At 54.8% G+C, this 25,868-nt stretch overlaps 4 protein-coding genes across 5 annotated transcripts; 3 read left to right on the top strand and 1 right to left on the bottom strand.

Moving 5' to 3' along the window:
* The first annotated feature begins 33 nt into the window (after positions 1-33).
* Positions 34-11,202, top strand: CCDC40 (coiled-coil domain containing 40). The gene is made up of 18 exons (XM_042892598.1): positions 34-118; positions 876-1,047; positions 1,209-1,366; positions 1,860-1,943; positions 2,026-2,245; positions 2,464-2,621; positions 3,523-3,645; positions 4,008-4,129; positions 4,871-5,114; positions 5,224-5,406; positions 6,182-6,427; positions 7,142-7,355; positions 7,893-8,062; positions 8,366-8,457; positions 9,010-9,130; positions 9,628-9,816; positions 10,213-10,371; positions 10,853-11,202. The coding sequence occupies exons 2-18, from the start codon at positions 906-908 to the stop codon at positions 11,096-11,098; spliced, it is 2,871 nt and encodes a 956-aa protein (XP_042748532.1). The 5' UTR covers positions 34-118; positions 876-905; the 3' UTR covers positions 11,099-11,202.
* A 230-nt stretch (positions 11,203-11,432) lies between these two features.
* GAA (alpha glucosidase) lies at positions 11,433-16,845 on the top strand. Its single transcript, XM_042892597.1, has 20 exons — positions 11,433-11,801; positions 11,876-12,021; positions 12,103-12,268; positions 12,347-12,443; positions 12,511-12,630; positions 12,715-12,833; positions 12,906-13,037; positions 13,647-13,757; positions 13,904-14,017; positions 14,107-14,191; positions 14,268-14,385; positions 14,548-14,681; positions 14,768-14,919; positions 15,003-15,151; positions 15,231-15,372; positions 15,558-15,656; positions 15,757-15,921; positions 16,119-16,271; positions 16,342-16,405; positions 16,494-16,845. The coding sequence occupies exons 1-19, from the start codon at positions 11,433-11,435 to the stop codon at positions 16,399-16,401; spliced, it is 2,631 nt and encodes an 876-aa protein (XP_042748531.1). The 3' UTR covers positions 16,402-16,405; positions 16,494-16,845.
* A 406-nt stretch (positions 16,846-17,251) lies between these two features.
* SGSH (N-sulfoglucosamine sulfohydrolase) lies at positions 17,252-20,233 on the bottom strand. Its single transcript, XM_042892611.1, is given in 10 exon segments — positions 17,252-17,919; positions 18,083-18,286; positions 18,366-18,447; positions 18,544-18,700; positions 18,827-18,977; positions 19,362-19,467; positions 19,565-19,725; positions 19,868-20,018; positions 20,020-20,112; positions 20,114-20,233. Coding segments are annotated over 10 exon segments (1,749 nt in total). The 5' UTR covers positions 20,198-20,233; the 3' UTR covers positions 17,252-17,359.
* Positions 20,181-25,758, top strand: SLC26A11 (solute carrier family 26 member 11). 2 transcript variants are annotated; one of them, XM_042892610.1, is made up of 16 exons: positions 20,181-20,387; positions 20,753-20,945; positions 21,119-21,204; positions 21,561-21,640; positions 22,178-22,320; positions 22,412-22,587; positions 22,670-22,742; positions 22,848-22,898; positions 23,010-23,070; positions 23,314-23,369; positions 23,456-23,596; positions 24,187-24,314; positions 24,669-24,768; positions 24,950-25,083; positions 25,405-25,477; positions 25,574-25,758. In XM_042892610.1, exons 1-16 carry the CDS (start codon positions 20,196-20,198, stop codon positions 25,666-25,668), a joined length of 1,782 nt encoding a protein of 593 aa, XP_042748544.1. In that variant the 5' UTR covers positions 20,181-20,195; the 3' UTR covers positions 25,669-25,758. The 2 variants fall into 2 exon arrangements, with proteins under 2 accessions (XP_042748544.1, XP_042748543.1); XM_042892609.1 differs by having other exon boundaries at positions 24,947-25,083.
* The last annotated feature ends 110 nt before the right edge of the window (positions 25,759-25,868 follow it).

Here is a 25,868-nt window from a genome sequence, read left to right as displayed (position 1 = left end):
GAGCGCCCTCGCCCCCCGCCCGCACCCCCCCATAGCGGGGCGAGGTGGTCGGATCCACCCGTCACGTGACCGGCTGTTGACTCGTCGCCTGGCAACGACAAGATGGCGGTGGCGGCGGGTGAGTGCGGGCTGCGGCCCGGCCCCGCTGCTTTGCGGTGCCACATCGTCTGCTGTGCTTCTCGCACGGCTGCTGTGGGCGTATCGGAAAGCAATTCACCCGAAAAAGAGAGTTATCCCAAAGAAAGTTCCTTAGGTGCACGGCAGTGTGGTGTTTGATGGTGTTTTTTGAGGTTTGACTGTGATAACAGCTCTTTCCTTGTCAGCACTGTACGGTATGTGAAGCTGGGGTGCGGCCGGGTCCCTTTCAGAAGAGGCGATTTTATTGCTGCGACCACAAAACAACAGCAGGGAGAAGAGATTTGGTCGAGCGTGGGGGAAGTTCTTTCTTATGAGAGTGGTGAGGTGCTGGAACAGCTGCCCAGAGAGGCTGTGGGTGCCCCGTCCATCCCTGGAGGTGTTCAAGGCCAGTTTGGATGCGCCCTGGGCAGCCTGGGCTGCTATCAGATATGGAGGTTGGCAGCCCTGCCTGTGGCAGCGGGGTTGGAGCTTGATCCTTGCAACCCAAGCCATTGTATGAAGTGCACAAAAAGGCTCTGATGAAATGGGAGATGTTTCTTTCTAGTGCCCGATCTCTGCAAAGGTTTCTTTTTATCAGAAGTGATGCTGCTTTGCCAGTATATTTGTGAGCTGATGATGGAACAGAATTCTCTTGCTTGTCCTTCATGTTGTCTGTATCTCATAATGACAAAAATAAGCAGGTTTTTAGGGGCAGACAGACTGCAAAGTTGATTCAATTGGTGAATTTCATATTCTAGGAAAAATCTCCTGAAGCTTTCTCAGACAAAATGGAATTTGATGGTAGCCCTCCTGAACTGGCAGAGATGGAGCAGCCAGAAACAGAGAGTGAGAGCCCTTCCCATATGGCTTCAGGAACTCCTGTGCAGGCACCTGCATTTGCAGGGGACTTGAACAGCTCCACAGAGCCAGGTATCATCCCATTCCTTACTGACACTACAGTAGGTGATACCATCTAACAAACAAAATATCCAGCTTTCTTCCTTTCTGGTGATTGTGAATCCAACTTTAGACATAACACTACAAAATGTGTTGGTTTTTTTTTAATTTTCTTTTTTTCCCTTTCTGTTCAGAATCTGCCTTGGAGCAGTTTAATCAGCTTGCTAGTGAGCATGGTGGCCAAAAACGGGAACAGGAACACCAGCAGGTTGGAGCTGAGCAAAATGAAACAAGTGGAAGAAGTAACGAAGCAGCAGAAGAAACACAGCTCGTTGTCCTGGATCCAGAACATGTGAGAAATCTCCAAATCTTGCTTTTTGCTATTGGTTGTATTCGCAGCTATATGGAATGTAGGAGGCAAATTCTAAGCAGTGGTTTAGCTGTGTGCTAAGACTAGATGTTTAAAAATAGGTTCTGCTGAAGTGCTGACTCCTGAATGTCTGTTCTCAGTATTAAACTCAGATTCAAACGTGAGCAATGCTGTGGGCATATTGGCTTCTATTTAGCACTCCTGAGAGACAAGTACTCCATACAGGAGGGAGTGGATGGGCTCTCAGATGTAGCTCTGCTGATGTTTCTGACTTTCAGATATTCTTAGTTGTTGTTTTCTGTTGTCAATGAACTCCCACTGTATAACTTGCTGCAGTGAGGGTAGCTAAATAGGAATCCAAGCCTCCATGGTAGAGAATATGATGTTTTATTCAGTAGCGGCAGTAGTATTAAGGTTCCTTCATCATTTATTGATACAAGTGTGTTAAAAACATCACCATCACGCTTTTTTACAGCCTCTGATGAGAAGATTCCAGGCTGCCCTCAAGAATTACCTTACTAAGCAGATGGAAAAAGTGGATCTAGAGCTTCGAGAACTGGTAGATAAGAGTATTTTGTTGCCTTCTCACAGCGCCCTGTGCAAGTTGAAGGGAGGGAACCAATTTCCTCTTGTATTTGCAGAGGACGGCGACAAAGAAGAGCAATGAACAGAGAGAAGAGCTCGGGGTGATTCTTTATGGTGCGCAGCAGCAGCTGGCCCATCTGCAGCTGGAGCTGGAGAAGAGCCACAGCCGTCGCTCTCAGGCAGCCGCAGCGCGTCGGCAGCTGGAAGAGGAGCTGGAGGGCCTCAGGCTGACCTACCAGAAAGTGTGTCAGAACACGGCTGATGAACGCAGGAAAGGTGACTGAGGCAGTCCTTGTGATGCAAAGCAAGCAGTGGATTTCAGAATACAGTGAGATTCACATGGAATGATGCGCTCACTGGGGAGTTTCATAGGTGCTCCCAGTTCTTAGGAGCATCCGTGCGGCAGCCTCTTCTAGTCTTTTCATTTTATTTGTGCTTAAAGTGTGTCCTTCAAACATAGTTCTCAGTAAATATTCTTTTTCCCACCTCCTCAGTTTCTGCAATGCAGACCCAAGCAGAAAACTTGGCCTCACGTCTCTTGCACATGCAGAATATGGATGAGGAGATGCATCATAATATCTTACTGATGAAGCAGTCGACAAAGAAGGCTGAAGCAGAGAAGATTCAGGCTGAGGTGGAAAAGAAAAAACAGGTATCAAGTAAAACTGTCTGCTTTTAGATAAATAAAGATGGACAACAGTAATGAATCTTGGAGGAGGCGCTGCCTTGTCAGAAGAAAAGCTGTAATGACAAATGTAAAAAGTGCATGGGGACTTCATTCCCAAAGAATTGGAGAAAAACAAAACAAAAACAAATCAACCCAAACAGAACAAACACGTACACACACAGCACACAAAACCCACACCACAAAGCAAGTGTTTCTAAAAAGGAAGGAAAAGCCACCACGAAGATGGTGGTATGCACTGCCCACAGGTCCTCTGCAGTTCTTATGGTAGTAAATCGCTCTTCAAGCAAGCAAAGGGGGATGGGGAGTGAAGGTAGTGAAGAAGTGTAATTGTTCAGGCTTTAAGGATTACTCTGAGTCACAGTGAGGTTCACGAGGGAAATTGAACTTTGGAAAGGAGCAAGCCTGTTGGTGTGCTGGAGCTCCCTCTGCTGCCTTCTGCTTGCAGCAGGACACACACCGATGATTTTTAATGCAGGGCTGTACACAGACACTTGAAGTAGAGTGGATTTAGATGTTTTCTAACAAAGCATTTTACATCATAAGCTATTAAGATTCCAAATGGTGAGGTGTCATAATATAATGTAAACTGACAGGAAGAAATGTTAATTCAGTTTCCAAAGTGCTGGTTTACTAATGTGAACAATAAGCAAAAGATAACAAAATCAGCAAAAAAGGGCTCTTTCTTTTGAGAGTTCTCTTCTGCACCCGTGGCAGTCATTCATATCTGAATGGAGAGGTTCAGTAAGAATCAGCTCTAATCCATTTGCCCATTCAGTCTTGATACTGGGCAATCTTGTTGCATATATAGCTGACGAAGACTGAGACTGCATTACTCATCCTGAACTGCTTGATTCTGACTCTTTAGGATCTTCTAGTGGAACGCTTAACAAGAAAAGCCTATGAACTACAAGAACAGATTGCTCTGTTTGAAGCTCAGTTTGTGGCCCAGGCAGAGGACACCAAAGTAACTCGGCAGGCAGTGAATGAGGTGAGAAGTGCACTTTTGTTTCTTTATTCTTCTGGTTAACATTTCCGTTTGGGGTGACTGACCCTAAGGCTCATGTGATTGGTACAACGCAGGCCACAGCTTTATAGTCTGTTCCTGTTTGCTGACACGAAGATATTTCTTGCCTTTGTCCTTAAGAATTGTCTGTAAATCACTTCTTAGCCCACTTCCTCAGCACTTTATCTTGAAGGCCTATAACTTTTCTGTGCAATAAATCAGACGCTTGACCTGAAGCTGTTTCTGCCTGGCATATTATGTCAAGAAAAAGGTACTGCGTTGCAAAGTATATTTGGTTTCTCAACCCAGCAAAGGTTCAGCCTGTCTACATGTTCTCTCTTCTCTAGGCCTGTATGGAGGTGCAGGCTATTAACGTGGAGAAGAAGCAATTGATGAACCACTGGACAAACAGCTTAGCTGGAGTGAAGCAAAGAGATGAGGCCTATGTTGCTGCACAGGAGCTGCTGAGGTATGGCATCTGAGAAATGCCCCAGGAAAGGCCTCAAATAATTTGGAGAGCAGAGATTCTAAAAGGGGCAGTGTGTCTTCTGTCACGTCTGTTACTGCATGGATATGTTAGAGCAGGATATGTTAGACAAAGCAAGTCTGCTGCTCTGAAGTACATCATAGCAAGGTTATTGGCTAAGAAGTACATTTCTTTGTTGCTGTGTTTTGATCCACAACACCATTCTCTCTCCAAGTGTGGTGTTTTGTTTTCTTTTAAGCTCTCTAGCATTTCTTTCAATTGAATTTCATTCCTTCTAAAAGTCCCTTTACTTTTGCAACATCCCTCAGTCTAAAGAGAAACAAATCCTTCCTGATCTTTCTATCATTTTTGGTTAAGATTTTGGGATGCCTTTAGAAGTCTTTGAAAAAACTTATTGTTGCCAAATGAAGCATTTGTTGGATCTGGAGACAAAACCTGACTGATTCTCTGAAAGCGAGAACAAAAAAAATGTTTTTGTATGGTGACATCCTGGTAAGAATGGAAAAGAATGGCAGTGGAGGAAATGAAAGATTTTCCTACATGCGTTTCCCTTTAGGTCATAATATCTCTGTCCATCTTTTGGGAACTCTGCACACTCTGCACTAGATTTCCTTATAAAGATGGGCATTTGTTGCTGCAGTAATGTGTTTGAAAGAGCAATTTCAGATGATTGTTCAGCACAAGTCAACCTATGTGAGGTTTTTCATCTTCTTTGCCGCTCAGCAAGTACAGACGTGACCTCCAGTCCATAGAAACAAACATCCATGGCTATAGAAAGTCAATCAGGAAGGAAGAGGAGAAGAATGAGATGCTTGTCACGATACTGAACCGTTCATATAATGATGCCAACACTACAAAGAAACTGATTGCCCAGTGCCTTTCAAAGCAGGAGGCCTTGAAGCTTGAATCTGGCAGCTACACTCACATTCTCAACGAGACACAGCAGGCTGTCAGCAGGATCAAGATGGTGAGAGGAGTCACTGGGAAGAACAACGTTTTTGAATTGTGCATTAAGGTTTAATCTCCTTTCCCCAGGCAGTGGCAGTGATCCTCTTTGTGTCTTCCCTACCTTTTAGGATCGAGCTGCTCGTCTAAACGAGTCCTTATCCATTAGTAAGGACATAGAGAAAGAAACTGAAGCCAAAGAGCAGATAGAGAGTGAGATCATGGCAAAGCTGCGGGACCAGATGATGTCCAACAAAGCAGAAAAGCACTTCTCACAGCTGGTTGCAAAACTTGATCAGAGAAAAACAGATCTGGTACAGTATGTTCTCCGTTTGTGAGTGAAACAGGCCACAATCATCACCTAGAGCAATGTCTTGCAAGTGTGTTTTGGCAGCATCTTTGCTTCTTCAGCTCCACAATTGAAGCTTTGTTGAGTTTTTTACCCCAGTTTTGCTCATCCAGTGATGCACAACCTTTACTTTAAAAAAATAACGAGGCACTGTGAAGTGTTACACTATGAAATGTTAGGTCTTGGAAGAAGTCTGGATGTTCTGGATATTCTGCATCAACTCCTATTAGTGTCTGTGTTGTGCAGTAAAATGCAGAGACAGTGGGCTTGGAAAAGACCAAACTATAGCTCTGTGTGGAGCAGGATGGACAAAAGTAGCAGGGATGTTCTTGAAAGCTGCATTCATAACTCAAACAACCAATAGACATAGCCACTCTTTCTGGTTACTGTAGATGTTGTTAAGTGAGAAATGCATTTTGGAGGAGGTACAGTATGTCCTACTGCTGGCCAAGTGTCTAGAGACATCTGGGCTGGGGATACAGAAGCAATCAGCATGGTCTCTTTGGGTTTAGGGATGTTTACTCTTCTTAATGTTTTTCAGCAGCCTTATGGCAGAGGTAAATATTGGTATCTCCTGTTAATGGTTGGGTAAACAAAGGTACAGTCATGGTATGTAACTTGCTTACAGCTTGCAGCGCAGACCTGGGTGTAGAATCTAAATTCCCTGGTTTTCTGTGCTAAACAGGCATTAAAACTTCATTAGTGCTGGTGATACTGACTTGTCTTCTGTCTGCTACTAGGAGCTGCATTTTTCCAAGGTTGAAAATGATATGAGCCAGGTTATCCTGAACACAACTCACACTAACTGCAGGCTGACGGTCCTCCAAAAAACACTGTGTGAGCTGGACAAGGAAATAAAAGACATCCACCATCTAATCAGTCGTGGTGAAAGTGAGATCTCAAAGGGCAACCTCCTGATGGAGAATAAGCAAGGGCTCATCAGGCAGTACAACCAGAAGCTGGAGGCACTTCTTTCTCAGCAAGGGGTTCGTATGTCTGCGTTTTGAGCCCAATTTGATCTTATTCTTTGTGTTGGCTGCAGATGTCCTTGATAAATGTAGCTGTGGGAGTGTTGTGTTGTTAAAACTTCCAGGCATTGGTATGGGGTTCAAAAGCAGCCCTGGTTAACGTGATGCTTCTATTTGGCAATCAGTGCTTCATGTGTGCAAAGAGGAACTGAAAGTAGGGAATTGCTGTGCAAGGAGGGTGTGCCTGGTGCAGGATTCAGCACAGAGCTGTCTGTACCTGAAGAAAATGTTGAATGACATCAAGCTTGGGAGTAAATAAGGTAATGGTATAGAATCTAGAAAGGTCAACAAGAGGAGAATGGGACAGACAGTGACTTGATTTCATTGAGAGTTGGCCCTGTCTGGATGATACCCAGATCTGCTCCTGGCACTGAAGTTCATCTGGGTACCAATGTGAGAATCAGTGCTGTGGCACATACTCTGTAAGCTTCTGAATGTCCGGCTGGGCCTGTTGTTAGCACTTAGGTGGCCCTCTCACTACAGAAGCTGAGGACCTTGCAGGTTTCTGTTGCATTTATGAGGTCGTGCACTCCTATTAGTGCCATTCAACTCATGGGAAACAGAAGCAGGGAGTCAGGCATTGCAGCACCTGAACTGCCCTCTGCAATGGTGCTTTAAACAAGTGCTCCAGAACCTTCCATCTCATTGATCCCAAACCTTGCCCTCGTACAGGGGCAAGAATTGGGACCTTTGGAAATTGAGATCAACAAGCTGACCAAGGAGATAGAAGAATGCAATTCTGAGGTGATGATGCTGCAGAAGTTCTGGCTCCATCTGCAGAGAGAGCTGCTCAAGCTAACCCATGAGCAGGAGGACCAGCTCACCTCCTTGGACACGTTAAAGAAACAGATCACAATAATGCAGCAGAAGAAGCTGCGCACTGAAAGTGAGTAATTCCCCAACTCCTCCCTAAAATATTCGGCCACGAGTGAAGGTAAGAAAGGGAGAAAAGGCTCACAGGCTCTGTGTCAATCCAAAGAATGCCCTCAGTGCTCACATCTGTGTGCAGGCAGTAATGCAGTAATGCACGTGGCCCCGTGCTGCACTGTGAGGCTGAGAGCCAGGCACCTCCTGCTCTTCTGTTTGTTATGTTTCCTATAATGATCTTAACTGAAACTGTTCAACCCAAAGTGGCCACGTCATGAATTCCATGCCTTTATCCAAAGCTTGCAGATAGTTGGCAGGCCAATGTTCCCACAGGTGAGAGTTTCCTAAACCAGCTCTTTTTCACTGCAGCAGTCTTTATCGAAAGCTTTATCTGAGTTTTGGGCTGTGTGGAAAAATGTTTTGGCTGGGTGTGTGGCACCCAGACGGCTCCACGTGCAGGGCTGTTTGCTCTACCAGCAAATTGGTTGGACTTGGTTGGACTCGACCTGCTGCTGACAGGAATTCTATTTACATTTCTTTTTCTGTTCACCCGTAGATGAAATCCAACAGCAAATAAAAGAGCAGAAAGACCTTGAACGTCACATGAAGAGCATATCCAATGACTTGATAAAGCTGAATGTGTTGATCAGCAAGAACAACAGCAGCTTCACAGAGCTGCAGTATGGCAACATTATCACAGAGAACGAGTTTGTACGCTCTCTCAAGGTACAGAAGCTCCCCTGGTACGGTCAGACTGGGCTTTTGAGAGTTCTGTACAGCAGGAAAATAGTTTTGTGCTAGAAAACAGTATGGCTAAGTGGAAATTACGTTGTTATGCACAAAAAGAGCATCAATTTCTTTACTGTTTCAGGATGATGGTTCTTTATCTCACAGCAGAAACTCATGTGCCACTCGTGGAGCGTAAGAAGCTGACAACCAAAAGGGACACGCAGCTCAGAGATAAACAGTGATGCTGTGAATCTTTCTCAGTCTGACAAATTTGTATTGTTTTACACTTCCCAAATCCAGGCAGCAGAAAAGGAATCCATGGAGATGCAGGAGAAGCACAGCCAATTGACTGAGGAGAAGGAAAGACTCTTAAACAGCCTGGTGGAAGCAGAGTGGGTACCAGAGAGTTTCTTGCTTAATGCCACAGTCTTAGAACTGCTGTATAATGGCCCACGTTGCCTTTTTTCCTCCAGTCACCAAACTCAACCAGCACCTGTAGTTGTGCCTCTGTCTTTCTGGGAGAAGATGAAAGGAGTTGAATGAATTTTTGAAATGGAGAAACTGAAAGGTGCATTAGCTGTCCCTGCAACCAGCAAGAGCTGGGAGGATATTGGTTCTAATGATCCCAGCATACTTGTTCTGGATGTCACAGCGATCTGTTATTAACCCAAAGCCAGTGTGCTGTCCTGGGCAATTAATTGTGCTCCATCAGTCCTGTCAGTCTGGGCTTGCTTGTTTTCAGTCATCATGACAGCTTATAAATTGTGGAGCTTCCTGTCTGACTTCACGCTGTGCTGTTGCTGCCACTTCACATGTCTTGTGTGCAAACTTTTAGGTTGCTCTGTGTTCAGAATCAGCCTCAGCAGTGTGCTGCCACTGCTACACAAAGAGAGCATTCTCTCTGTCGTTTACAAAGGCCCTCCTTTCCCTTTTTGTCACTGAAGGCATCAAATCATGCTGTGGGAGAAAAAGATCCAGCTGACAAAAGAGATGCGCTCAGCAGTGGATTCTGAGAGAGGGCAAGGAGAAATCCGAGCCATGAGAGCAGAGATTCACAGAATGCAGGTGAGCCATTGTGTGCTGCAGCAGCATTCAGAAATACCTGCTTTCTTTTTCATTCATGGAATACATCCTCTTATTTTGTGACTCCAATAAGCAAAGAAATGTTGATTACTAATACTGCCTCATCTTAATCACTGGTTCCAGAAGTCTTCTGGTGAAGCAGCTCTTCCTTTCATTCCCAAGATATTTCTGCTCTTCTGCTTTTGCTACTGCTAATGATATTCAGTAAAACATTCTGCTTTAGATATTATAGATAGATTTAGATAGATATTTAGATATACACGTTGATACAGAGCTGGTAACTAAGGCAGCCCTTTGCCTTCCAGAACTATACAGGGCCAAACTAGGTTTTGATTTAGAACAAAATTTGCCTTGCAAAGGCTTCTGTGTCACACGGATCTGATTTATGTTGATGGGATGTGCCACACAGAAGACTTCAACGAGGTGCCATTTGTAACCATTTGTTATTTTTGTTCCCCTTTATATTTTGACAAATGCAGGTCCGCTACGGCCAGCTGATGAAGCAGCAGGAGAAGATGATTCGTGACATGGAGGCATCTGTTTCTCGTAGGGAGGCCATCGCAACTCGTGGGGAAGGTCGGAACAAAACAGATCAGAAACGTATCACCAAGAGCGACTTCTGCCGCAAGAAAGAGGAGCTGAGAAAGAAGATTGCTGAAAGCCAGAAGGTGAGCAAGCAAAGCAGTGCTGCACGAGTTGACACGGCCAGCCTTTGCCTCGTAATGAGCACCAGTGTGTGCTCAGCACAGGTGCATGGGATGGCAGTACGCAGATCAGGCCTGCACAGAGGGCAGGCGTTGGGAATTCATTTTAAGTAGCTGAAAACCTTTGAAGATAGCAGGCTTGCTGGCGGGGCAGCGTGAGAAACAAAAATGTCCTTCACTCAGTGTAAGCACTGCTCAGCAGTAACTAAAACAGCAGTGTTATTTTCATCCTAAATCCAAAACTGTGCCGCCTACTGTGAGGAAAACAAACTGTCAGCCCCAAAGCGTGGTGCTGGGAGTGCAGCTGAACTCAAGAACCACGATCCATAGTCTGCCCTTTCCTTCTCTTGCATTTACTAGAATGCTCAAGACTGCAACAAAATTATCCTGGAGCTGGAGAGTACCCAAGCATCCCTTAGTGCCAGCCTGGTGGAAAAGCAACAGGAAATGTGCATGCTGCAGGCTGAGTCCCATGGCCTCGATTCACACACGGAATGTCTTCGGTACAAAAAGCGATGGGTGAGTGGAACCTGCTGCCTCCTTGTGCTGCCAGCTCCTGTCTCCTCGTCTGCTTGAGCTGGGCACACTTGATGTTAGCAGCACTTTGAGTTATCTAAGCTTGTTTTGGGGACAGTCCTGAACTGATGCTACAGGTATGCTCTTGGTGAGGCAGCATTCACCTGGAACCATCAGCCTGCTGCATTTTCCTTGGAAACACTGCATAAAACTGTATGGGTCAGGGGGAGAACTCTAATTTGAAAGCCAGCTCAAGGTCTTGAATAGCATCCTATGAAATTTTAAGCATATCCTTGTGTGCACAGGTATTTCTGTGCTTTATGACTGATGTGATGTCACTGTACATCTGCAACACTCGATATGAAGGTGCACCCTTCGATTTCACAATGGTGGCAGTACTTCTGTGCCTTGAATCGTGTTGTGTTGTTTTCTTTGCTGCGTGCAGCTCGCTATCAAAGCAATTTCTGTTCATTGCTTTTCTCAGAACCTTTTGGAGATTGTGGCCTATCAGACACGGCAGAAGCATCTGCAGGCGCTGAAGGAAGGGAAGTACACACCCCTGTGCAGCTCCGAGCAGAGCTGCAGAAACGAGCAGCAAAAACTGCAGGAGCGGCTCCGCGCCGTCAGTGCCATTGTCCACCGCGTGCAGCAGGAGCAGCCGCAGCACCACCCGGCCCTGCAGTGGCTCGGGGAGCGCCTGGAATCCGGGCTGGGCTCGCAGGAAGCCTGATAGGTGTGGGACCAGGTGTGGGCAATGCAACCAAGGGGGAGAGGTAGGTAGGTTTTATAAAGAAATGTTTTAAAAAAAGAGAGAAAAAGATGCAAATCCTCATTAAAGACGTGCTACTGCAAAGCGTGTTTGGTTTCTTTTGCTTCATCCGTTTCGTGCCTTCTATTTTCCGACACGGGTTCATCTGTTCCGTGCATTCAGGCGGCGCTCAGCCCCAGCGCTCCGGGGGGTTGCGGGCTGCGGTGCGGAGCTGCGGTGCCTCGGCGGGAGCGGGAGGCGGCGCCGCGCACACCGGGAAGGGAAAGCGGAGCCCGGAAGGAGCGGAGCCGAGGCCATGGCGGGGCGGCGGGCGCTGCTGCTGGCGCTGCTGCTCCGCTCGCTCCCCTCCGCCCGCAGCTCCGCGGATTCCGCCTGCGCGGTGCCACCGGACGAACGCTTCGACTGCGGCCCCGAGCGGCTGCTGGCGCGGGCGGGCTGCGAGGCGCGGGGCTGCTGCTACGCTCCGTCCGGCCCCGGCGACGGCGGCCCTCCCTGGTGCTTCTTCCCCCGCGGCTACCGCAGCTACCGGGCGGACAACGTGACGGCCACGGCCGGCGGCTACGCGGCCCGGCTCCGCCGCGTGGTGCCCAGCTTTCTGCCCGCGGACGTGGGCACGTTGCGGCTGGACGTGGCGCTGGAGACCGAGAGCCGCCTGCGCTTCACGGTGCGCCCGGTGCTCCCCCATCCCCTCCTTTCCTTCCCGTTCCGCCGGCCCCGCTGAGCCCCTCTTTCCCGCAGCTCCGCGATCCGGCGCGGCAGCGCTACGAGGTGCCCATGGCCAAGCCGCGGGTGAGCATCCGTGCGGCCGATGCGCTGTACGGGGTGCAGCTCCGCCAGGACCCGTTCGGCATCGTCGTGTTCCGGCAGCCCGGCGGGCAGGTCCTGTAAGTGCAGGTCCTGTAAGTATCGAGCCCCGGTCGTGCCCCGTGCCGTGCCTTGGCTGCACTCCCCGCTCCTCCCCGCAGGCTCAACACCAGCGTCGCTCCGCTGTTCTTTGCGGACCAGTTCCTGCAGATCTCCACCTCTCTGCCCTCCCGTTTCATTTCTGGGCTGGGGGAGCGCCTGTCCCCTCTCATCCTCGACACGGCCTGGACCAGGGTCACGCTGTGGAACCGAGACATGGCACCCGCGGTACAGATGGGGCTGAGGGGTGATGGGGTTGGCGAGGGGTTGGGCGGGCACTGGGGTCTCACCTGAGCTCTGCTCCAGCCCCAGGTCAATCTTTATGGTTCCCATCCCTTCTACCTGGTGCTGGAGGACGGTGGCTCTGCGCATGGTGTCTTCCTGCTGAACAGCAATGCCATGGGTGAGTGCTGCCAGGCACGTGGCCACACCGGGACTGACCCTGCACTAACCACTGCCTGCACCCCCAGATGTGCTCCTGCAGCCCAGCCCAGCCCTGACCTGGCGCACAACAGGAGGCATCCTGGACTTCTATGTCTTCTTGGGCCCAGATCCCCAGAATGTGGTGCGGCAGTACCTGGATGTTGTTGGTAGGATGGCACAGCATGGCAGTGGGGTTCAGGTGCTCACAGCATGTCACCACCCCTGCTAGCAGCCACTCTCCTGCCCCGCAGGGTTCCCCTTCATGCCCCCATACTGGGCCTTGGGCTTCCACTTGTGCCGCTGGGGTTATTCCTCCTCTGCCACCACCCGGCAGGCTGCAGCCAACATGTCAGCTTGGCGCTTCCCCCTGGTACGTGGCAATGGATGTGGGGTGGCTGTGGGCACCATGTGGGGCTGCTCCTCACTGAGCGCTGCCCTGCAGGACGTGCAGTGGAACGACCTGGATTACATGGATGCAAAGAGGGACTTTACCTACAACAAGGAAACCTTCAGGGATTACCCCGACATGGTGCACGACTTCCATCAGCGTGGATTGCACTATGTCATGATCGTGGTGAGGGACGTGGCCTGCTCACCTCATCGGTTGAGTCCTACACGGCTTCGGTTTAGTGGCAGTCTGGGGTTTATTCATACATTTATGATAAATCATGAGGTGGGGTCGGATGATTCTTAGTAGCCTTTGATCACTGCTCCATCATCGGCCAATTGAACGCAGTGAGTCAGTGGTGAGTGCTGCACTCAGCTTTGGGTTCTTCACTACAAGAAAGGCATCGAGGCCTTGGAGTGTGTCCAGAGAGGGGCAGTGGAGCTGTGAGGGGCCTGGAGCACGACTATTATGGGTTGGCATTAGGAAACTTTTAATCTCCAAAAGAGCGGTGATGCGTTGGCACAGCTGCCCAGCGGAGTGGGGGGGTTACCAGCCCTGGAGGTGTTCCAGAATTGTGGAAATGTGGCACTTGGGGACAAATGGTCAGTGGGATGGGTTAGGGTTGAGTTTGGGGATCTTAGAGATCTTTTCCAACCTTAATTACTCTGTGATTCTAATCACCATGGCCACATCCTCGCCCTCTGCTCTCCTGGGTTTTACAAAATCTCATACAGGAGTGGGGCTGGGAGCCGTTCCCTGTCCTTGCTGGTGATGCTGTGGCTTTGTGCCTTGCAGGATCCTGGCATCAGCAGCTCGGGGCCGCCTGGCACCTATCGGCCCTACGACGATGGACTGAAGAGAGGAGTGTTCATCCGCAACGCCACGGGGCAGCCACTTATTGGGAAGGTGTGAGGGGCACAGCTCCGTCCTGGAGCGTGGGGCCGTGTGGGGGCTGTGGGGAGTGGTGAGATGGAGGGGAGCACCCAGGGGGGACCAAGGGATGCCAGGGTTCTGGGGTTCTGGGGTTCTGCCCATCACTGACCCTCCTGCAGGTGTGGCCAGGCCCCACGGCTTTCCCAGACTTCACCAACCCTGAGACACACGAGTGGTGGCACGACATGGTGAAGGACTTCCACCAGCAGGTGCCATTCGATGGCATGTGGATTGTGAGTGGCCAATGCAACTCCCAGCTCCTTCCCCACCTTCCCTGCTCCCTACTTCCCCAGCAGTGAGGGCTCCTCCTTGCCTTCCCCAGGACATGAACGAGCCATCCAATTTTGTGGAGGGCTCCCAGGATGGCTGCCCTGACAGCAGCCTGGAGAAGCCCCCATACGTGCCAGGTGAGCAGCGCTGGGGGTGCTGCTGTGGGCAGTGCTCTGTTGGCAGCCCCCAGCTCACCCTCACCTCTCTGTGCAGGTGTGTTTGGGGGCCGCCTGCAGGCAGGCACCATCTGCGCCTCCAGCCAGCAGCACCTCTCCTCCCACTACAACCTGCACAGCCTGTATGGGCTGACCGAGGCCATCGCCTCCCACAAGTAAGTGTCAGCCCACCGGGTGGGAGCTGGAGATGCTGGTGCCATTGGGGTGGAAGTGTGGGCTCAGATTTGGTTGGGGATGCAGGGAGCAGGAGGGGGGTTGGTTTGCAGCACAGCTGCCGTGCCCCCAGCACAGGGCTCAGCCCCGGTCTCTCCCTGCAGTGCACTGCTCAGGGTGCGGGGCACGCGGCCCTTCGTCATCTCGCGCTCCACGTTTGCGGGACACGGCCATTATGCAGGGCACTGGACAGGGGATGTGGAGAGCAGCTGGGAGCAGCTGGCCCGCTCTGTGCCAGGTGGGCTGCGGGGCCTCGTCCCCTTTTTCCCTTTGGGGCTGTGCAGCCATCCCTGTGCCGCTGTGCCATCGCTGTGCATCCCGCAGAGGTGCTGCTCTTCAACCTCCTCGGGGTTCCGCTGGTGGGTGCTGACATCTGTGGCTTTGCGGGCGACACATCCGAGGAGCTGTGCGTGCGCTGGACCCAGCTGGGTGCCTTCTACCCCTTCATGAGGAACCACAATGACCACGGGAACCGAGTGAGCATGGGGTCGAGGGCCCTGTCCCCATCCATCGCTGCATGCGCGCATCCATGCACTGTCTGAGCTCCTGCTTCTCACAGCCACAGGAGCCCTATGCCTTTGGCCTGGCTGCACAGGATGCCATGAGGAGGGCCCTCCGCCTCCGCTACTCCCTCCTGCCCCACCTTTACACCCTCTTCCACCGGGCACACGTGGCTGGGGACACGGTGGCACGGCCACTGTTCCTTGAGTGAGTGCCAGGTGCTGGGCGTGGGGCAGTGGGTGCAGGATGGGCTTTGCTGTGGTGCTGCCCCTTCACTCCTCCCCAGGTTCCCCACAGACCCCAACACGTGGAGCGTGGACCGCCAGCTGCTGTGGGGCGCAGGGCTGCTGATCACACCGGTGCTGGAGCAGGGACAGACCAAAGTCAGTGGCTATTTCCCAGCTGGGACGTGGTACAGCTTCACGGGGGTAAGTGCTGGCTGTGGGACAGTGTGTGTCTTTCTCCATCTCACCCCAACATATGACCTGTGAGCTGTCCCCAGAGCTGTGACACTTCCATCCCTCGTGGCAGTCTGAGGGCTTTGATGCTCTGCTGGGATCCCCGTGGATGCGTTGATCCCCAGGATGCAGCCTTTCTTCTTTTTCTTATTTAGGACTCAACCATCCACAGCAAAGGGCAATGGATCCTTTTAGCAGCACCACTGGACACCATTAACGTGCACATCCGAGCAGGGCATATCCTGCCCCTGCAGGTGAGTTCTCTGTGTGACACCCCAATGACAATGGGACCCGGCCACTCCATGGCTGTGTGTGGGGTTGGGGCAGGGCCTGGGTCTGACCCTGCACCCCCAGAAGCCCGGACTGAACACAGTTGAGTCCCGCAAGAAGGGGATGACCGTGGTGGTGGCCTTGACACCGGACGGCTTTGCCCGTGGAGAGCTGTACTGGGACGATGGGGAGAGCTGGCAGAGCTTCGAGAAGGGGGACTGCACTGAGATCCTCTTCCTGGCTGCACGTGTGAGCATGGGATGGGGCTGGGAGTTGGGAGGAGGGCACTGATGCACCCACATCATACCGAGGTCCCCAGGGTGAGCCCCGCCATCACTGCATCCCCTCGAGCTGCTCGCAATGCGGTGCCAGCGGTGCTGGCTGGGGCAAGGAGGGGGTGCTTGGGGGGCCCCAGGGGCATTGGATGACCTTCCCTGTTTCCACAGGGTGCCGTGCTTAGCCAGATCTTGCGGGCTGGCGGCCACCTGGATGGGATCCTGCTGGAGGACGTCACCGTGCTGGGCGTCCCCAGTGCTCCACAGCGAGTCCTGGCCAATGGCATCCCCGTGGAGGACTTCTCATACCGCAGTGACACCCAGGCGAGTGCTGCTCCTCCTGGGGGAGCCCTGGGCCCGTGGGATGGGGCTGACTCTGCTTTTGCCTCCCCAGGTGCTGCGTGTCTCCGTGTCGCTGCCGATGTGGGAGCAGTTTGTGGTCGCTTGGTCCTGAGCAGGTGATTGTCCCAGGTGTCACTGTGCCATTGTGCTTTGAATCTGTCCATCCCTTCTGAAGCAGTGTTGCCTCTTTCCCATGTGTTGTAGCTGCTGAGCCTGGCATATTTGTGCTGAAATGAACTCACAGGAGGTGTAAGAACGGGGCTGGCACAAGCAGGCCTGCAGAACTTGAGGGGATGGGGAAAAACTCATCGACAGAATGGGGAAAAAAAAAGACCCAAGTGCCTTCTGATACAGCAACCTGTCAGTGTGAGAAACCTGGCACCTGTCGGGGACTGTGGGGATTCTCCTGGTTGTGGTTTTGGGATGGATGTGGGAGAGTCCTTTCTGCACACTGGACTGTGGTGGTTGGTGTGTGCTGGGTGTGGGATGCAGTCTGGAGCTTTTCCACGAGGGCTGGGAGTAGGGTGGGGGCCTGGGGAGAAATGCTGTGAATAAAGAGTGGTTGTTTGCTCCCAGCAGTTCGTGTTGCTGTAGCCATTGGGCTCAGTCCCAGCCTGTCCTACCATCAGCTCTCAGCCCTCCCCTTGGTTGGGGCACCCTGGCTCCATCCCCAGCATTTAGGAACTCCGGAGCTGTGCTGAGCTGTGGGGTTTAATCACAGCCCGGCCCCACAAAGAATAGAAGGGTGCCTAGTGGTTGCCCCTGTCCCCTCCCTGCACCTGAGGGTGTCACAGGGGTGACAATCAGGGCAGCCCCAGAGCATGCACACCACAGCAGTTCTGCATGCTGTGTGCACTGTGCCAAAATGAGAACTACACCACTTCTGTGTGCCCACCAGTGGCTGCTGGCTGCTTCCCAGTGAGCTGCAGAGGGACAGCTGAGCCCCAGCTACACCACACAGCTCTCCACCAGAAGCTTTATTGAGCATCAGTTTGGCTTTACAGCTTCTCAGTCTGAGCAGAGCCACGAGGATCCTCGTGCTGCAGGCCAGGCAGTGCTGGTGGAGCAGCTCACAGCTCGTTGTGCAGCGGCTGGCACTGCGGGCTCAGCTTCTCCTCCAGGACAGCATCAGGGGCGCACACCCAGGGGTCCCCCGTGTCCCACTGCCACTTCAGCAGCTGCGCACGCAGCATCTGGAAGACGGCAGCATAGCGTGGGTCAGAGGCCAGGTTGTGGCTCTCAGTGGGGTCCTGGCTGCAGTCAAAGAGCTCCCAGCGGTCCCGGTAGTAATACTGGTGCAAGGTCTTGTTCCAGTGCGTGGGCTGCCCGGCCCTGGTGCGGTTCAACAGGTCTTGAAATGTGGGTGAGACGTAGAAGTCCTGGTCAATGGGGAAGGGCATCTTGTAGTTGAGGTTGTGGATGAGGCGGAACTGGCGGTGCTGGATGGCACGCATGGGGTAGTACATGGTGGCCTCGTGGTGGCTTTGGCTGCTGAAGGCGGTGGCCCAGGGCTGCTCTGACTGCAGCGCTGGCAGGAGAGATTTACCCGTCAGCTGCACCCGCTTTGTGCCAAAGATGCTGTACGAAGGGTAGGGGATGGAGAACCAGTCCAGAATGGTCGGTGTGAGATCTGCAGGGAAAGAGAAGGTGAGAAGGTGGCACCTATGGGAGCAAGCTCAACCCGAGAGGGTCACCCGTGCTTATCCCACCTATGCTGGGGTGACTGCAGCACAGAGATGCAGTGCAGGAGAGAACTGGCACAGCTCCGCTCCCTCCTCACAGACAGCACTTACCCAGGAGGCTGGCAAAGGCTGAGCTGACCTGGCCCCAGCGCCCGGGGTGCTCCGGGGAGGAGAGCAGCAGGGGCTCAGCTGTGCCTGACCAGTAGAGGTTGGTCCTGCCGCCGGGGAAGGGGATGCCGTTGTCAGAGGTGTAGATCACCAGCGTGCTGTTGAGGACGCCAGCACGCCGCAGCTCCTCCAGCACCAGCCCGATCCCTGTGGGCAGCAGGCAGAGCTGGGCAGCTGCAGGACAGAGCTCTGTGTGCAGGCACCAGCCTGCTCCCACACCCCTTACCTTGGTCCATGCGTCCGATGGTGGTGTACTGAGCTGCCAAGTCTGCCCGGGCAGCTGGTGTGTCTGGAACAAAGCGAGGGACCTACATGGAGAAAGGGGAAGTGGTGTGTGGGGCCATGGGAGGGGTGGCATCGGCACACCATGGCTGGTGGCTGTTGTGCAACCCCATGGCCCCTACCTGCACATCCTCTGGGTGGTAGAGCTGTGGTTTCCAGTCAGGGATCCAGCCCATGCCACTCTCTCCATTGCCAAATTTCTCACAAAAGGCTCCATACTGGGGCTGGGAATGCCCGCAGCGGTGTGGGTCATGGAAAGCAACATAGAGGAAGAAAGGCCTGGAGAGGGGGGAGGCAGTGGAGCTGGGGATAACCTGTGTGCCCCATTGCCCCCCCCAGTCACAGCCTTCTGTGTCCCCCCTGCAAGGTGCTCAGGGCTCCAAGGCACACAGGGCCCCATCCCACCTCGCGTCCTGGCTCTGCAGGAAGTGCCGGACCAGCACTTTGATGCGGGTGATGTTCCTCCCCACCTGCAGCACCGAACTGTTTTCTTCCGTGTAGGCAAAGTCGAAGGGGTACACAGCCTCAGGCCCAACATGCTTCTTCCCAATGATCCCTATAGAAACACAGATGTGTGCTGTGCCAAGAGGAGAGAGGCAGGGCACTCTCGGCCCCTCCTGCCCCAGGGCTGGTGCAGGGATTCTGCTCTATCACAAATGATGCCCCAGTCCTTGCTGCTGTATACAGAGGCACTTCTATGTGTGGTCAGAAAATGGGACCTGCCTGGGACTGCTCTGCTCTGGTCACAGCATGCACCAGCACTGGAGCAGCGAGCAAATGGGGGGGAGGTGTGGGTCTGGCATGAGGCTGGGAGCCAGAAAGCAGCAGGAGAACAGAAGTGGAAGCAGTACGGAGGCCGGGGAGGGAGCAGAGCAGGGGCATAAACCCGGCACCACGCAGGGCTGCAGTCATTGATTCCCTCCCTGTGCCGGGTCCCCACCTGTGCGGATGTTTGCCTGGCGGAGCAGCCACGGCAGGCTGCGCACGGCGTCGAAGGAGTTGAAGTGGTGCACGCTCTGGTGCAGCCCGTACATCCCATTCTGGTGCTGCAGACGGGGGGAGGCCACGCGGTGGGACGATGCCCAGCGTGCTGACCTCCAGAACAGCACAGCATGGCTGCAGTGCCGGGCAGGGGATGCCCACCTGGGGCAGCCCGGTCAGCACGCTGGCCCGGCTCGGCGAGCAGCTGCTGACGGACGTGAAAGCGTTCTGGAAGAGCAGACTGCGCCGTGCCAGCGCGTCCAGGTTGGGCGTCCGGATGGCCGAGTTGTTGTAGGCACCGCTCTCGAAGCCGCCGTCGTCCGCTGCGGGGACAGGAGCGCGGGGTGAGCCCTGCGGCACGGGGTGAGCCCGGCCCGGCCGAACCCTGCGGGCAGCAGAACCGGCGGTGGGCAGTGAGAAGCTCACGGTCATCCCGCAGCACAGCCGCGTTCCCCGGGCGCTCACCCAGCAGGAGCAGCACGTTGCGGGCGAGGGCTCCGTCGAGCCGGAGCGCGCCCAGCAGCAGCGGCAGCGCCCAAACCCGCATGGCACCGACACCGGCCCCGGCCCCGGCACCGACACCGACACCGGCAGGGCTCGGGGGCCGCAGCTCCTCCTTCTGCTCCAGTCACATGAGCCGGCCGGAACGGATCACATCCGTCCCAGGCGGAGCCGCCCGCCGGATGCAGCGCTGCGGGTGTTTGTGCGCCCGAAGCTGTCGGGAGCGGCGGGAGGAGCGGGGCGGCCCGCGGGCGGAGCGGCCCCCGAGGATGCCGTGAGCCCAAACTGAGCCATGTGGGGCCCGCGGGAGCCCGGGCAGCGCTGGTGGCAGCGGGCGGTGCTGCGGAGGCTGCCCGTGCTCGGCTGGCTGCCGCGCTACTCGCTGTCCTGCCTGCGGCTCGACCTGATCGCCGGCGTTACCGTGGGGCTCACGGTCGTGCCGCAGGCGCTGGCGTACGCCGAGGTGGCCGGGCTGCCCGTGCAGGTGGGTGGCACAGCCCCGGGCTGCCTTCGGCCCTGCCCGTGGGGACCCGCGGGTTGGAGCAGGCAGAGCAGAGTGGGACGGCTGGGAGGGTCGGGTAGGGCTGGGTGCATGCACAGGTGGCATAGAATCATACCATCACAGGATGGTTGGAGCTGGAAGGGACCCTAAAGGCCATCTGGTGCCACCCCTGCCCTGAGCAGGGACACCCACAGCTCCATCAGTGCTCACAGCCCATCCCTGCCCTTGGCTGTCTGCAGGGATGGGGCACCACTGCCTCTCTGGGCAACCTGTGCCACTGCCTCACTGCCTGTAGCGTTAAAACTTCTTCCTTGTATCCAATCTGAGTGCTCTGTGTCCCCGTGCAGTACGGCCTCTACTCTTCCTTCGTGGGCTGCTTTGTGTACTGCCTCCTGGGCACCGCCAAGGATGTGACGTTGGGCCCCACTGCCATCATGTCCCTGCTTGTCTCGTCCTACGCCTTCCATGACCCTGCCTATGCTGTGCTGCTCGCCTTCCTGTCTGGCTGCATCCAGCTGGCCATGGGGCTCCTGCACCTCGGTGAGATGCCTGTGCTGTGTGTTCGTGTTCTAGAGATGTGTCCTGCAGTCGCTCCCTCCCCTGTGCTCTCTGAGATGCTGGAGTTGTGCTGCTGTCACTTGTCACAGCTTTGCGTGCACCCCTTTCTCCCCTTCAGTGCCAGCAAAGCAATCTGTGTCACTCATCCCATGCAGGTTTCCTCCTGGACTTTGTTTCCTGCCCAGTCATTAAGGGCTTTACGTCAGCTGCTTCCATCACCATTAGCTTCAACCAGGTCAAGGTAGGGGCTCAGCTCTGCCCCCCTCTCCTGGAGCCGTGCTGGCTGCTCAGCAGTGGGCAGCACTCTGGCTCTTCTGGAGCTGCAATGCTTCCTTTGTGGTTAACCAAAATCAGGCTCGGGGCCACAGTGTGAGATTGTGCAAGGAAGCAGGGGATGGGTCTGGCAGGGGCTGCCTGGGATGGAGGCCTCTCAGGGCTTGGGGCTGAAAGAGAACCAGAACATCCCTGGGGCAGCCCAGGAGGTCTGTCCTCACTATGTGTTGGAACTCAGGGAAGTTGCCCTGAGCTGTCCCAGCCTGCAGTGCCCCAGGCTGGCCATTGTGTGCTGGGCTTGCATGAGGTTGTCTTTCTGCACAGAACATCCTGGGGCTGCAGGGGATCCCTCGGCAGTTTTTCCTGCAGGTGTATGAAACGCTGAGGAGGATCGGGGAGACCAGGTCAGCACCGTCCCTGCACCCTTGCTGCTCTCAGGCTTTGCTGCTTCACTACACGCCTCTGGTCACCCCTTGGACTGTTTCTCAGTCCATGCCCAGTACTGTGACTTGAGAGCCTGTTCTCTACACTCCCCAGTTTTTCTGGAAATTCGAAGATAGGGATGCACATGGGCTCCTAAAGAGGGGGCACAGGGCGAACTCCTGTTCTCTGCTCCCTGTTAGGATTTTGCCAGCCCAAAAGCACATCCTTGGGGCCGTGCATCTGTCACAAGTCCTCCCCCAGTTTTTGGTGGCCCAAGAGAGGAGCTCCCAGGTGAACACACCTCATTGCTGTGGGGAGGGGAGGTGGTGGGTCTGGCTGCACGAATCCTGCCTACTGCTGGCATCCTTCTTCCCTGTCCCCAAAGAGCCCACAAGCGGTGTGGGGGGCAGACGCTCTCCTTCCCCTACAGCGATGCGATGAGTTTTGCTGGTGATTCATTTTGCTGGTGGTGCCACAGCGTCCCTGCAAGGCAGCAGCCCTGACACATCCCATTGCAGGGTTGGGGATGCCGTTCTGGGACTGTCCTGCCTGGCTGCACTGGCTGGGCTGAGGGCCATGAAGAGCCGCCTGCACCCCGCTGCCAGCACGGAGCCACTGGCTACCAGGGCCAGCATCCTGCTCATCCAGAGCTGTGCCACAGGTGCGTTGCTCCCTGCCCCCTGCTCTCCCAGGACCTCGTAGCCTGGATTCCCCTCTTTGCCCCAGGTTTTCAGGGCTGTTCTCTCCCGCAGCACGCAATGCCCTGGTGGTGCTGGCTGCTGGCCTGGTGGCATACTCCTTCCAGGTGAGCGGCTCCCAACCGCTGACGCTCACCGGCAGTGTTCCCTGTGGGCTCCCCCCGTTCCATCCACCACCCTTCTCCAAGGCTGTTCCCAATGGCACTGTGCCTTTTGGCAGGATGGTGCAGGTGGGTGCCGGGCTCTGGGGCTGCTTTGTTGGCACCTCGGGGCTTGCTCCTCTGTTCTGATGCTCCCCATCCTCCTCTGCAGGACATGGGGGCTGGGCTGGCCGTGGTCCCCCTGGTGGGTGTGCTGGAGACTGTCGCCATTGCCAAAGCGTTTGGTACGGCTGGAGGGGGCCCTGTGAGGGGTTGGGGGCTGAGGGGACCTTGCAGTTCCCATGGGGGCTGTGTGCTGAGCGCTCTGGGCTGTGCTTCTCTCCTTGCAGCTTCACAGAATGATTACAGGATCGATGCCAATCAAGAGCTGCTGGCCATGGGTAAGGCTGTGGGGCTTGTAGGGATGGATGGGCCCATCTGGAGCAGAGGAGGTGGCAGCGGTGACACAGATCGAGTTGTGCACCCACAGCCCCTCTCCTTCCTGACTGCAGGCACTGCCAACATCCTGGGCTCCTTCTTCTCCTCGTATCCCATCACAGGAAGCTTTGGCCGGTGGGTGTATGGTGGGGCTCATCCTGGGGGGTTGCACAGAGACCTCAGGCAGAGCCCGTGTGGTGCTGGTGGTTCCCATGCCCCAGCCCCCAGCTGGCAGCAAGGCGGGCACATCACACAGCTGCTTTGCCCCCCAAGTCCCACAGTGGGTGGGGGGCACCAGGTTTGCCAGCAGCCCCCAGTGGGACCTGCCCAGGGGCTGTGCAGGCAGCAGAAGGGGCAGCGTGTGGCTCTGTGTTTCAGGACAGCAGTGAATGCACAGACAGGGGTCTGCACCCCCATGGGAGGGCTCGTCACAGGTATTGCCTCTCACCTTGCTGCTCCTGGCCTCGGAGAGCCCCAGTACATGGGGGGGCATGGCTGAGGCACCGCTGCTGTTCCACAGGCACCCTGGTACTGCTGTCCCTGGCCTACCTCACCTCGCTCTTCTGCTACATCCCTAAAGCAGCGCTGGCGGCCGTCATCATCTCTGCTGTGGTCCCCATGTTTGATGCCAGGATCTTCAGGACACTCTGGAGGGTTAAGAGTGAGGGCACAAGTGGGGTGGGTGATGCCCAGACTGGGTGAGATGGGGTGTTTAGCCCTGGCCCCAGAAATGCCTGAGCCCTTCCCAGGGGTTGCATGTCCATGGCTGGGGGTTTCTCCTTTTGCTGACCCAGTGACTGTTTCCTCCTCAGTTGTTCTGCCCTTGGGTCATAGAATCAGAGCATGGTTGGGTTGGAAGGAACCTCAGAACCCCCCTCAGGCCCACCGCCTGCCATGGGTTAACTGCCTGCCACCAGCTCAGGCTGCCCAGGGACCATCCATGGCCTTGGGTACCTCCAGGGATGGAGCACGTACACTGCTTCTCTGGGCAGCAGTGCCAGGGCCTCATCACCTCTGGCTAAAGAATTTCCTCCTTGCATCTGACCTAATTCTTTCCTCTTTTAGTTTAAAACCATTCCACCTTCCCTGTGGGACCAGAATTGGGTTATGGAGCATCAGAGTACTGCATTACCTTATCTATTTTCTGCTGTGCTTCCCTCTGCTTATCCACTGCTGGTTACCAACTTGACACTGAGGTTCTGGTGGCTGGAAGATGAGGCACAGCCAAGCCTGAGGCTGTCTATTTTGCAGGGCTGGACCTCATCCCCCTCTGTGTGACATTTCTGCTCTGCTTCTGGGAGGTGCAGTATGGCATCATGGCTGGCGTGCTGGTCTCAGGCATCATCCTGCTCTACTCCGTGGCCAGACCCCCGATCAAGGTGGGCTTACACCCTGCTTGGGCTCTCGCTGGCTCCCTGAGAGCAGCAGGGAATGGTGCAGGGCCCTGTCCTGCTCCTGCCTTGTCCCATGTCCCCAGCCAGCTGTCAGCACAGCCCAGGGTCTTGTTCCAAGGAGCAAAAGCACAGGAGGAACCCAAGGAACTAGGGACAGGAGAGTGAGGCATTGCTTCCTTGTACCTTGGGTGTGTGCAGGAGAGGAATTCCTGTGAGGATGGGGGTGTGCTCACCCAGCAGGAAGGACACTGGCTCACATTGTCACGTGGGCCATTTCCTGGCTCAGGGCAGACCCCAGCCCTCAGCCCACTGTGACTCAGCCCCATGGGTCCCGTGCAGGTGTTGGAGCAAGGTGTGCTGGTCGTACAGCCGGGGAGCAGCCTGCACTTCCCTGCTGCTGACCACCTCCAGGACATCATCCGTGACCAAGCACTGGCGGGTATGGTGCTTCTCAGCCATCAGATGGAAATGGGGACCCCCAATGCTTCCCAGATCACTTCTGGGGGAGCTGAGCCTTGTAGCTATGACCAAACACAGCTTTGGGCTGCCTGATCCGCAGGGCTGTGTCCCCTGGGGCACCTGTACTGATCATGGAAAATGACCATGCGTTCTCCCAGCAGCGTCCCCACCGTGCTCTGTCATCCTGGATTGCCACCATGTCAGCAGCATCGACTACACGGCAGTGGTGGGGCTGGCTGAGGTGCTGCAGGACCTGCACAAGCACGGCATCTCGCTGGTGTTCTGCAGCCTGCAGGTACATGGGCAGCCATGCAAAGCCCCAGCCCTGCCAGCACCATGCTGGTTCACACGTACCAGGAAGGGTTGGTGCAGGTGACTCAGCCTTCCTTGCTCCAGGGTGAGCCCTTGGCTTGCAGCAGCCCATGTGCAAAGCACAACCGTGTGGCTGCCTCTCTTGGTAGCATCCTCGTCTCAGAGACGTGGTGGCTGCAGCCTCTTGAGCCACACTGTGGGGTGGTGAGGAAGGGCTGCGTCCCCCGCACAGCACATGTGCTTCCCTGCCCTGCCCAGAGGGGCTCCTGGCACAGAGCTCCCCAGCCCGTTTCTCTGCCCTCAGGACCCAGTTCTCCGAGCCCTGCTGGCCGCAGACTTGGAGGGATTCCAACATTTTCTCAGCTGGGAGGAGGCAGGTGAGGCTGCCATGAGATGCTCTTATGGCTCTCAGGGAGCTGGGGGAGTGAGGCTGAGCCCTGGCTTAACCCTGCTTTTCCCCCTTCCTCACTCAGCACGCTGTAGCGAAGCGGAGCTGGGGGTCAGCAGGACAGCCTACATTGACAGCACCGATGAGAGCTCACTGCTGCCTGCAGGGCTTATCCAGTGAAGCAGAGCTGCGGTGTGGGGCTCACTCTGTGCCTCAAGAGCTGCTCCCAATGGCCCCAGAGGCTGCACATCCCGTGCCTGCAAGGGCAGGCAGTGCTTGGGGGAGAGATGTGGGGACAGAGCAGCGACCCGATGGACTCTGGGATAAAGTCACTCCCTCAAGATTGGCCCCATCCTGGAAGAAACTGCTTTTTAAAATCA

The sequence above is a fragment of the Lagopus leucura genome, unplaced genomic scaffold (assembly GCF_019238085.1).
Source record: "Lagopus leucura isolate 7727_CA_CO unplaced genomic scaffold, USGS_WTPT01 111-11_obj-0_obj, whole genome shotgun sequence".
NCBI classification, from domain to species: domain Eukaryota; kingdom Metazoa; phylum Chordata; class Aves; order Galliformes; family Phasianidae; genus Lagopus; species Lagopus leucura.
This window is presented reverse-complemented; position numbering and strand designations above follow the sequence as displayed.

Coding starts and splice junctions, on each gene's coding strand:
- CCDC40 (XM_042892598.1), top strand. CDS start 906: ATGGAATTTGATGGTAGCCCTCCTGAACTGGCAGAGATGGAGCAGCCA. Junction 5,407..6,181: donor ATCAGAGAAAAACAGATCTG/GTACAGTATGTT, acceptor GTCTGCTACTAG/GAGCTGCATTTTTCCAAGGT. Junction 10,372..10,852: donor TTCGGTACAAAAAGCGATGG/GTGAGTGGAACC, acceptor TGCTTTTCTCAG/AACCTTTTGGAGATTGTGGC.
- GAA (XM_042892597.1), top strand. CDS start 11,433: ATGGCGGGGCGGCGGGCGCTGCTGCTGGCGCTGCTGCTCCGCTCGCTC. Junction 15,373..15,557: donor CGTGGTACAGCTTCACGGGG/GTAAGTGCTGGC, acceptor TTTCTTATTTAG/GACTCAACCATCCACAGCAA. Junction 16,272..16,341: donor CATACCGCAGTGACACCCAG/GCGAGTGCTGCT, acceptor TTGCCTCCCCAG/GTGCTGCGTGTCTCCGTGTC.
- SLC26A11 (XM_042892609.1), top strand. CDS start 20,196: ATGTGGGGCCCGCGGGAGCCCGGGCAGCGCTGGTGGCAGCGGGCGGTG. Junction 20,388..20,752: donor TGGCCGGGCTGCCCGTGCAG/GTGGGTGGCACA, acceptor GTCCCCGTGCAG/TACGGCCTCTACTCTTCCTT. Junction 20,946..21,118: donor CATGGGGCTCCTGCACCTCG/GTGAGATGCCTG, acceptor CATCCCATGCAG/GTTTCCTCCTGGACTTTGTT.